At 47.3% G+C, this 11,668-nt stretch overlaps 1 protein-coding gene across 3 annotated transcripts; it reads left to right on the plus strand.

Annotated features, from left to right (window-relative positions):
• Positions 1-3,656: 3,656 nt before the first annotated feature.
• On the plus strand, positions 3,657-8,516 carry LOC133342188 (glycoprotein hormone alpha-2-like). 3 transcript variants are annotated; one of them, XM_061551159.1, is made up of 4 exons: positions 3,657-3,725; positions 4,475-4,571; positions 6,121-6,296; positions 7,405-8,516. In XM_061551159.1, the coding sequence occupies exons 2-4, from the start codon at positions 4,481-4,483 to the stop codon at positions 7,501-7,503; spliced, it is 366 nt and encodes a 121-aa protein (XP_061407143.1). In that variant the 5' UTR covers positions 3,657-3,725; positions 4,475-4,480; the 3' UTR covers positions 7,504-8,516. The 3 variants fall into 3 exon arrangements, with proteins under 3 accessions (XP_061407143.1, XP_061407142.1, XP_061407141.1); XM_061551158.1 differs by having other exon boundaries at positions 3,664-3,811; XM_061551157.1 differs by lacking the exon at positions 3,657-3,725 and adding an exon at positions 3,851-4,005.
• Positions 8,517-11,668: the final 3,152 nt, after the last annotated feature.

Raw genomic sequence — 11,668 nt, forward strand, 5'->3', positions numbered from 1 at the left:
GCCGCCCACCAACACAACAACAAGAGCATGTTACCTGCAGGAGAAAATACAATTGCAGCGTTGCTATTGAGAATCTTTGTGGGAAGGTGGTAAATTACATTTGAACACTTTAGCCGCAGCTTCTTTCTGTTTTCCGTTTAAATGCTTTCGTCTTACGTTTCCCAATTTGATTTTCGGCGTCGTAAGCCCCAAAGGAAACCCGTTCGGAGGTCTCGCAGATCATTGAAGGATCTCAAGTATAAAATAAAAAGCTAGGGATGGGGAGAGGGGTTCGGGTTCTCCAACTTATTGTGAATGAGGGCCTTGGTTTTTGTTTTTTTTAAATGAGATTCTTCACAACGCCAACCGCCCTTCCATCGACCCCGTGCTAAGGGGAACAGCCCGTGGAAGGGGATGTCACAGAACTACATTTTGTTGCCATCCCCATAATGTGACCCTCGTTTGTCCACACACCATTTGGGGGGTAGTGGGGGAGGCGAGGCACAGCTTTGACTCGCATTGCGCCGCCGCTGCGGAGAAATGTCCATTTGCGTAGCGGCCAAAGCGATGTTGCTCTTGATTATATTATTCAGAGCTCGAAGTAAAGTGAAGCGCTGTTACGTTTCAACAATTTACGGGAGTTGTTGTGCAGTCTCATTGACCTCATCGACGGAAGGGCAGTTCTTCTCGTCTGATCTCCCAAGCTAAGCATGATTGAGCACACAAGTACAGTGCCGCCACGGAGTTTTTATCCCTGCACCGTTCTCTGCTGCCCTCAACCCCCAAGCCTCTAACACCTGTTATGCACGGTGGTCACCCAACCAAAGCGCCATTCATGTTCAAGCCTGCTTGGCTTTCGAGATCGGGCACATTCCAGACGATTCGGTCAAAGGTTTTATATTATGTATATATATATCTCTCTTAAATGTAATGGGATAAATACAATAATTTCCAAAAATGTGTTTTCTCCGGGCCAGCGAAGGTCAAGAGGTCATCGTGGACGCTGCCGACGGTGCCATCACCTCTCGCCATCCCTTCCTGCTGCCCTCAGCTGTCGGGCAGTTGACTGCCGACCAAGAAGGTCACTTAGGCTCGAATTTTTACAACACCCCGAGAGAGGACCCCCCCCCACCCCAAACCTTGAGAACTGTGAAGGGTGGAATTTCAGAATGGTTTGTAACGCTCCTTTAAATAAACAAAACCAAATCCGACACTCCTTTTTTAAGACTGACGCGTTTTGTGGGTTGGGGGTGGGTTGATTCCCCCCCCCCTCCCCGCTTTCACGTAAACAAGTCTGCCCTCTACGGGTTGACAAACGTTGAAGCGCCTTGGGAGTTCTCCCCTTCGAAGTCTCGTCCACCCGATCGAAGCCAGCCCTGCTCCCCGTGCCCCAGAGGTCGCAAACGGGTTTTGATTCCTTACCCGTACCCGGCCGCACAAGGGTCGCAAATGGGTACCCGTACCCGGCCGGGTACACGTAGCCGTATCCTACCCGTACCCTACCCGAAATGAGTGACAAACGGTGACTCACCAGTGACTCGCGGCCTACACGTACCCGGCCGCACCAGGGTACGGGTATCGGGTACCCGGTTGCGACCTCTGCCGTGCCCTCTCAAAGAAGCCACCCACCTACCCCTCCTCCTCGTCAGCAGCCATGCGCGACCAGGGTGTAGCCGCGGAGGGCGGTTGGCGTTGTGAAGAATCGCATTTAAAAACAAACAAAAAACCAAGGCCCTCATTCACAATAAGTTGGAGAACCCGAACCCCTCCACCCACCCCCTAGCTTTTTATTTTATACTTGAGATGCTTCAATGACGGCAAGAATATCGCATTTGTCGTCGTTGTCGTCATCATCATCAGTTTCCACATTTCCCCGGTGTCACGATTGGCTTAAGTAAATCGTCACAGAAACGTGCGTTTGGAGTATTTGGCCGCGAGAACATTTTCTCTCGATAAGCCACTTCGTTGGGCTATCATTTGTGGCCAGGTCGCTTCTGAAAAATAACGAATAGCTCTGGGCTTTACCTGGTAAAATAAACAGTTTAGTTTTAGTTTATTTATAATGATTTGCTTACCTTTCCTATACTTTGCACTCATATCGTGTTTTTGTATTGTTTATTGTAACCCATCGGATGTCTCCAAGATAAATAACGATTCTCATTCTGAAGTTAGGCATAGACCCCTTCAAGCGGAAGGGAGCTTGGGGCCGAATTGTGTTGGACAGTCGTGTCAAAGGTAAAGGTGCGGCCCTGCAATTTTTTTTCTGATTCCATTGCTGGTGGAAGGGAGACCTCACTCGGGAGAGACTTTCTCGAGGGTAATGTGGCCCACTCGTTCAAGCTGGCGAGGCGTATTTGAAGAGGTGGAATTACCCACACTTTACACCACCACACGCGACCTGCCGATCAATGGACTTGGTGTGACCCATCGATCCTGCTTGGGTGCACAGAGGCGTGGTGGGTGTGATGTGGGTTGGAGTGTTTAAGAAATTAGCACTGTTGTTTCAACTGCCGTGCCGGCAGATCGAACCGGTGACCTCTGGTTTGCGAGTTCAATGTGCTACCCATAACGCCACGAGACGATCATCTGACAGTGTTATTTATACGGCTCCCATTACCAAAACGATCTTAGGACGTCTCGTTTTTTCAGACAACTCACTGTAGATGCGCCCATAAATTAGCATTTGAAAAGCTTGGGTAACACAAATCTTTGGCCCTGCGATGCCACCTGCCCCTCGTTTGCTTCCGCATTAGGCAAGTGACTCCACACAGTGTCCGATGATCGGCAAAAAGCATAGGAGCTGATTTATTCCAGTTGGTGCCAATGCCCTGCTGAGAATGTGCATTCCTATACAATTATCACGAACCTCATGCGGCCAACATTTCAAAGTGAATCTTGCTCATTGCCAGCTGGCATTGTCATCGCCGAGCTTGCAAAACTGTCCGGCGTGGTTACAGCAAGAACGCCCGTGAGCTGAAGTTTCATTCAAGCTGGCGAAAAGTTATTCGGCGTCACTTGGACTGAAATATGGATTTTTAAAGTACGTTTTGTTTTTAGTTTTCGTTAGCTGTAACGACGCATTTAACAATTCTGGATATACCTCGAGGTAATTTTAACACATTTTAGCTCATATCGACGGAAAACAAGAAAGCCAGTTCAGTAAAGAAAGGTATTCGGCATCAAACACACATTTATGTTGGGATGTTGTTTGTCATTATTATAGTACGCAATTAGACACATTTACTTTCTTTCACGTTCATACTGGCATCCATTCAGAAAAGTTGTTGAAATATGTCTCCGTAGGAAGTTTAGTTTTTTTCAGGTTTCATTAGGTTCAAGGTCTGTGTGTTTTTCAGCATCTCAATGAAAGAGATTGGATTTCACCCTGCCCAGCAACTTTTTTTTTCTTGCCTGTCTTCCACTCCTGTCTCTTTGTGAGTGAGCGTGCGTGCGCGAGTGAGTGTCTGCGCGAGCGTGCGTGCGTGCGTGCGATGCGTGTGTGCGGTGCGTGCGTGCGAACGAGCGAGCGAGCGCTGTTGCCCGTACGGAGTTTTTTTTTCTCTCTCTCGATGTGGAACGGTGCAGAGGTGTCCGCTTACATCAGAAAGCGTCCTTCGCCCTACTTCCACCCCCCCCTCCCCATCCTTCACTGCTAGCCCCCCCCCCCCCGTCACCAAGCTAGCCCGTCTTCTCACGAGCGTGCGAACGAGCAGAGGAACCGTAACCCGCGGTTGGAAAAACCCCGCGTGCGTTTTTTGATGATCGTTCACAGAGCCACGCACAGTCGAGTCTCGGTAGTCCGGGCCGCTCTCGCTTCGCTCGGACTTAAGCGGTCAGGAGGCACGGGTTTGCCGGTGGCACTTTCACCGCCTCTCCCCCCCCCCCTAACTCTCTCTCTCTCTCTCGCCCGCTTTCCTCTCCTTTTTAAATCCACGAGCGGCGGAGGCGGCGGGTTTTAAATTCGTACCTGGACGAGTTTGTTTGCTCGGGACGCCGCGTGCATTTGAATCCCGCGTCAAAAAAGCCGTGCGTCTGAATACCTTTCAAGTTTCTCGTTAGAGTCGTTGTTGTTGTTGTTCTAGACGCGCGTTGTTCTCACTATGTATTATATTTAATAACAATAATAGTGACGGTTTTAAAGTATTGTCAATGTTTTTTTTTAAGTTGTACTCTTGAATGGTTGTTGCCTTTGTCGCATGCAATTGAGGATTTTATTTTGAAGGAGGGGGGTTATTGCCGCATTATGTTTTCAAAGTTTGTTTAATCGTTGCTGGAATGTTTTCCATGCCCAAAAATTGCCCATTTGTTGAAAGGGAGACCTGCTGGTGAGTACACGGTTGCAGACCGATTCAAGAAGATCACAATTGCAACAACAACAAAAACCTTTCGGGGTATAAGGGTCGAACGCAACGGAGGGCGCAACCAGCCCGTCGAGCGATTATTTTCCGTGCAACTCCCCTTGTCTCTGTTCTAAAACTCGAATCCCCTCTGCCAGGCCTTGATGCAGCGCGTCACCATGCCCATGCTTTCCCTCTTGTGCCTCCTGGGGGCTGCGATGCCGGCCGTCTCCAAGCCCGGATGCCACCCTTACCGTAAGCGAGACAACCTTGAACGCTCACGCACTCGCCCAGCCGGACCTACGGCAATTGCTTTATTTTGTTTGTTAATTAAAGAAAGCCGTCCCTTGGTGTGGACCAATCAGTTTCAATGACAATGCATATATTATCATAGTGGTTTTTTTGCATTTTGACTGCAAGTATTGTGGTTAATGCAGACATGAATCCTTGTAAAAAGGTTTCAGTTTTGTTGCCAGAAAAAAGGGGAAAACCCCTATTATTCCAATGAAGATTTGTTTTTTTTTAATCGGATGATGCCTTGTGATCGGACATCTCGAATGCGATGGTGTTCAGGGTACTTGACTACTTGCGACGATTGCGACGATGATGACGCTCGCTATTCGATAACCACTTGCAACAAAGACACGTTTGCGGGTAAAGAGGCGGACAATGAATGTGGTTTGGCGATTGCGATGATGGCGATAATGATGCTTGTTGATGAGCGTTAGAATCCATAATGGAGGTGAATATATATTTACGCGATCTAACCCAAAAATCCCTCTTATGGATGAAATTGGTCGCGAAAGCCCTACCTGTTAAACTGAGAGTGAGGATGTCTGAAAAACAAACTTGCACAACGTTGGTCACGCACCTGCAGACATTCGCAATGGACACGATGCGATGGCGACGACGACGATTTGTGATGCCAGTGATGACAGTGGCATTCGTGAACGCTCTTGTGATGCGTTCTCCACAGTGTTGTACGGGTGTATTACGAATGTCCGTGTGGTGGTCGCAATGTGGGTCACGCACTGCGCGACGCTCCTGAAAATCTGCGGTTGTATGGCTGGGCACGCGCATCACCTTTTGCCAATTGGTCTCTGAACGTGACCTCGGAATTCCCTAGGTTGGCTCGGCCTAAACCAAGGTACCTGCGCGCGTGTGTGGGTGCGTGCGTGGGTGCGTGCGTGGGTGCGTGTGTGTGTGTGTGTGGGTGCGTGGGTGGGTGCGTGCATTTGGAGCGGTAGTGCTTGCTGTTCTACGACCCCGGAGACTCGAGTTCGATTCCCACCAGTGATGATTGTCTGAATCGGTCCTGGGCCACCTCTAGGTCGCCTCAGCCTCAAATGAGTACCCGGTGCGACGTGTAAACGTCGCTGCTGGGGAGACGGAGGCGACGGGACGTGGTGCTGGCCACCCACCCCCGTCGTTCATAGACAACACTTGACCCAACAGTCTGTTAAGGCTACACGGGGTCTCTTTGTCTTTTTAACACGTAGGCTTTCGCGACCAATATTATTCATAATCAACGTTTTTGGGTTTAGATCGCGTTATTTATAAATGTGTCGTAACCCTCCACCACCCGACACGGCCAATCAGTAAAAAAAGTGTCACGTTGACAAAAGACAATTAGTTCACTGCTTTAGCCCACCGGTGTGTTGAAGCGTGAAACCAAAACAATTTACAATTTGAGTACGACGTTTCGCTGGTAATTGCATCCAGTGAACTAATTGTCTTTTGTCAACGTGACTCTTTGTCTTTGTCGTGCGTGCGTGTCCGCAACGCATTGGTGCGTGCGTTCCAGCGTTCGAGCTGGCGCTGCGTCGCGAGCGGGGCGCGTGCCTGGCGCGCGTGCACGCCTGCGTGGGGTTCTGCGAGTCGAGCGCGTTCCCCTCCAAGTACTCGGTGCTGCAGGCCAGCCACTTCCGCCACAACATCACCTCGGTCGCGCAGTGCTGCACCATCCGGCGGCTCGAGAAGGTCAGCCGCACGCATTTTATTCTGGAGTGCACCACTGATGGCAGGAGACTGTCTCTCTCTCTCTTTCGCCGATTTGTGATTGTCAGAATGAGTGCGCTGTTTCGAGTGCAGAAATTATTGATTTTTTATTCTTCTTTTTCCAGTTTAGTCAAATTTGCAAAGAACCCATTCTGGAAACCTCGCAGAGTATTGCGCGCCCGTGTGTCACAGAATAGCCGCAGACGATATTTTTTGGAGGACTCCTGAAAAATAATTTTTAAAATTCCTTTTTGTATCCTTTACGCAGTTATGGATGTCACACTTTCCCATACGCACCGCTATGAGATTGTCGCATGACGAACCGATTTTTTTACATTCTTAAAGTGAACATTTGGCCAGCATGAGTGCAAAACGAAAGTTAACGTGATGGGGCTTTTTTTGTCTGCAGTAGGTGCAAATCACCAAGACCATCAGCTCGCTAAACTTGAGAGCTCAGTTTCATCACATGAGGTTGAAATCTGGATTTCTACATAGGACATCTCAGAAATGTCGGCGAGCATGCTGAGCTCTGAGCCACCCCACAGGAAGGTAATCGTGAAATTACCTCCCAGTCTTCTTGGTTCTTTCGGTAAAGTCACGTAGAAGGGAAATTATAAAATAATAAAAATAAGACATACCGAAAGAACCAAGAATATGAATCCCTGCAGTCACGATAGCTTTAAATCGAAATTTACCTTCCAATCTTTGTCAATGTGCCATCACCCTGGCCAGCCAGGAGATTGCAGCAAAGCAAATGTGTCTCTCCCCGTTATATCTGCATGGAATCGAGTGTTGTCTCCTCGCACGTGTGCATTTTAGCCCGTGGCACTGGTTGTCTCCCACATTGTATAAACATCGATCAATTGGTCGATTAGCACCTTTGTACGTAGAGGATCGCAGAGCTTGTGCAATTTTGGGCACCGGCTCCCCGCGTGGCTGCTTGCTGCTGCTGCTGCTGCCTCCCCACGCTCTATGTCTGCGATGCAGACCTCCCTCACCTTGGAGGGGTGAGCGGCTACTGCGCGGCGCTGCGCGTTCGGTATGAAATCGTCGAGCCGGGCGTCACCGTGTGTCACACGCTCCTGCGTAGGTGCGAACGCGAGTCAAGTGCGGGGCGAGCAACCACGTGATGGAGGTGTTCACCGCCAAGGAGTGCCAGTGCGATGTGTGCCGGCGAGCGCGCTACTGACTCCACCTCCTCCTCCTCCTTCTCCCGGCTCCCCCGAGCGAACGACGGCAAGCCAAGTACAGCAACTAGGACGAGGCGTGTTTTCACGGATACGCCGATTTACCGACTTACAAAAAAGGCATTTGAATTGTGAAGCCGGCGGCGACACGCGCGATGATGAATCTCGCGCGCGTCGCGAGAGATGATCGCGCGTGCCAGCTGCGATCGGTCCGTGTTGACCTCTGCAGCCGGTCAATTGGAGGGCGCTCGATGGATTTACCGCAATGAGGTTAAAACTAAAAAAAAATCGACGAATATTTTTTTTTGTATCAAATTGCGGCGAACGGAATCGTGACAATTCGTGGAATCACTCGCACATTAATCATTAGTTTACTTTTGTATTCGTCGGGTGCGAGTGGAAACATCTATGCATTCGCTTCGTCTGTCTTGCGGTGGCGTAGCTCTCCGATGTTTCTTCGGGATGTACCGTAGTTGCTGAAGAAACTCTCACAGCACGTGGAGCGAAACGTCGGACATCGTGGCACACAAGAGGCGGTACACAACTGAGAAACCACATTGGGCAGCCACATAGCAGCACAGCGGCGATTACGTACGCAGTGGTCTGTGTTGGATATTTGGGCCAGTTAGTCATAATTCGTTTTTTTATCAGATTTTAATTAAACTCTGTACCAAGGGCTCTGGGCATTTGCTCAATATTTCTCAAGACTAAATGGTCACGGTCACGGTCACGCTCACGAATCCTCACGCTATACACACTCTGCATTACCTGCTACGATACTTTAGTTTATCCATCCTCGGGCAGATTTCAGTCGATTGAATTCTTCGAAATCTGTCATTGCAAGAATGTCATTATACGTGATGTATGCGAAGGCTTTATCTACGAACATATTTTTTTTTTATAAGTTCATACGTTAGTGGAATAAATGTGCTACAAACGCTTATCTTCGATGGTAGTGTGGCCTCAGTGATGAATACTCGTGATGTTAATGGAATAAACACGGCTTGTAACCGCTGTTCCGCTTTGTACTGAAGTGTTTATTGAACGGCAGCGGAATGATTGCATACAGCAACCACGTGCCGGAGATAACCCGATTTCTTTATTTAAGTTTGTGTCGCCGGCCCATCGTCCGCTCTGTCCGTGTCTCTCGCTCTCTCTCCCGCCGTGATCGACAGCAGGTCCAGATTTAAAAGCAAAACAATATATTTATACCATTCCCGGGGACAGATTTACGTCAAAGTTGCGATGTGTCCTCATCCCCCTCTTACGTAGCGCTCACAACAAACAAACAAACACGCCCGGTTGAGATGACCGGGGCGGGCAACGCTTCATCTCGAAAGTGCTCCTCCAAAGTCGTGGGGGGGTGGGTGGTGCGTGGTGGGTGGCAATTTGCGTCTCTGCAAGAGTGAGCAGAGGAAGCACCGCCACCGCATCGGCGAGCCCCAACCGGTCACCCAAATAACCAAGCTGCTCGATATATTGCCCACTGACGATGGTACCTAAAGGGCGTTTTTTTTTACACGCTTTCTTTTAACTCACTCTGTCTGTTGTTGCTGTCATTGTAGTATCCTCAAATCTTCTAACTCAATTTTAACCCACTTCCCAATGTGGTATCGACCGCGAACTTGGTATACTTGTGTCATACCGATGACAATACTATATTCTATCATTAAAAATGTTTTTTTAAACATTTTTTATATGTTATGTTTCGGCTTGGGTCTAATTGTCCACGGTCAACTGACGTTGGCTGTAATTGGCCACGGTCCCTTATGTTGTGGCAAGCTTCGGGGCCACTTCCTGGAGTCTTGGAGTTCTACCATTACTAGTACATTTCATAAAAACGTGTTTTAAAGAAAGTTTTTTTCAGTATTACTTTTTTATTACCTGCTAAATCTTCCTGCCCAAATCGCCACAGCTGACTACACTCCACGTACGATACCGTATTCAATTATTCAAATCGACTGTTACATTAAATGGAACCAATTTTATTGATTTCCGTGAGCCAATTAGTCAAGAGTCAATGCCCATTACTTTAATTAGCATTGCTTTATTCGTATTAGCTTAACATTATGCAGCTACGCTCCATGGACACTTATCCGTATTCAGCTTTGCCAGTTCTGAACATTTCTTTCCTAAACTTATTTATGAGCGTGGCCTCAGCGTCCAATCCCCGAGCCGGGATTGCATCACGTGTACCCTCGCCGACAAGATGCATCAACTCCAACCTGGTAAGTTCAAACCCAACACGTTGTAACGCAGTGGCAAGATTCGATACGAAAATCTCACTTGGCAACCGGTCGACTGCAACACGCTGCCGAGCGCACAATTACGCGAGCGATTCACCGGCTATTTCATTAGCTGCGTTCATTCTAAAGAGAGGCATTTTGGGCACGTAATATGACTTACATATTTATTTTGAGCCGGTTCCATTAGTTTTACCAACCAATATTTGAATTTGCAACGCTAATACGTTTGTTGCACATTTAAAAAAAACGTGTTTTTATTTGTCCAAAAAAAAATGGTTCAGCAATATGATTTGATTGCAAACAATTTGCCATTTAAAATAATTGTTTAAAATTCAAAATAAATGGCCCCAATTTTGTTCCAACAATTTCCCCAAATCGCAAAATATCTTCTATATATATTTAAAAAATTCCATGGACACTCTAACATGCCCTTTGTTCTGTGCAGAAGAAAGGATGGGATAACGCAAGTGCACACAGCGTAATTATTATAAAACGAAATAATTGTTGTGAAAAAAGGCAGAACGTATGTCCCCCATGTCCCATTCGTTCCCTCTGTCTGGCAAAGTAGTGCAAGGCAAGTTGTCAGGCATGACCCATTATTAAAAATATTTTTTTGCGATAAATGTGGACCCTTCCTACAAAACAAACAACAACAAAACTCCCCAAGGTAATGCGAGTGAGCAAAATAAAATTAATAAAAATCCCCTCCCCTGTTAAAAAAAAGCCACCTCTCATTCGTGCTGACATATTGTGTGAAGAGGCCCAGGCATCCCTCGAGTGTTTTTAAGCCGTGACTAGTGCTCATATATATATTTTTGCCGCTGTTATTTTTTTTCACAGTAATCTTTAACCCCCCCCCCCTCCACTGCTCGGTGCCAAAACGCTCGTCCAATGGTATATTTTTAGCGCTGGAATCTATACTATCGTGCGGTCTCTTCCTCGCGTCGGTCGCTTGGGTATGCGTCAGGTCAGTGGGACTTGCCTGCATTATACACAACCTTGACAGGCAACTCAAAATCCGCACGCAAACGTCGACAAACTATTCTGAGTTCCCACCGCTCCCAGGTGCAGTGCTCGCTCTCTCTCTCTCTGTGTTTCCCTCCTCCAATTTGCACGCTTCTAAAGTGTTCCCCTTTCAGAGAAGAACTCAATCATCTCTGCCGCTTTGTTGATACACATTTTAAAACATACATTGTTTTATGGGCATCGTTGGTTATCCCTTAATTCAGCTAGGATGCTGATTAAACACAATTATGTACTTTTGTTTCATTCCGTTTAAAATAAATCCACTCAAACATTGAACAGATGCAAATCTGCTGCCGAAAACAAGTAGTGAAAAAACAATTCTAGCATTTTCTGGTGTATGCCAATGAGTTTCAAAGACAATACAAATATAATAATCAGAGCATGTTTATTTGCATATTTTGTCACAAGTACAACATGTGTGGTTATTGCAGACTTGATGGCTTGCAATAGGAATCTATTCGGTGTTTGGACATCTTAACACCTGCTTTATTGCCAAAAAGGATTAAGCCTATTCTTAATTTTTCATAACTTTGATATTTGGGGTGCCGTGGTGTGAAACCCCTCGCCTGGTATAAAGAATTCCATGGGTTCGATCCCGACCCCGACGCCTGCTGATCTATTTGGAGTTTGCGTGTCTCTTCCCCGTGGTCGCGTGGATTTTTCTCCGGGTCCTCCGGTTTTTCCCTCCACATTTAAAAGCATGCGTTTCAATTATTTAGCTGCTATATATTTCCACATAATCCACTTCGTTATCTATTGTGGCCAGGTCGCTTCTGAAAAAGAGCTATAGAGCTCAGTGGGCCTTTTTTTGGTATAATAAAATTAAGTTTAGTTTAATGGAAAAAAGGTCCCATAGATTAATCAAATTTTTTTCTGTCGCAGGGGGGGGGGCAAC

This window comes from Lethenteron reissneri, chromosome 14, assembly GCF_015708825.2.
Source record: "Lethenteron reissneri isolate LAM-NWPU_2019-01 chromosome 14, ASM1570882v1, whole genome shotgun sequence".
In the NCBI taxonomy this organism is placed as follows: Eukaryota; Metazoa; Chordata; class Hyperoartia; order Petromyzontiformes; family Petromyzontidae; genus Lethenteron; species Lethenteron reissneri.

Coding starts and splice junctions, on each gene's coding strand:
- LOC133342188 (XM_061551159.1), top strand. CDS start 4,481: ATGCAGCGCGTCACCATGCCCATGCTTTCCCTCTTGTGCCTCCTGGGG. Junction 4,572..6,120: donor GCCCGGATGCCACCCTTACC/GTAAGCGAGACA, acceptor CGTGCGTTCCAG/CGTTCGAGCTGGCGCTGCGT. Junction 6,297..7,404: donor CCATCCGGCGGCTCGAGAAG/GTCAGCCGCACG, acceptor GCTCCTGCGTAG/GTGCGAACGCGAGTCAAGTG.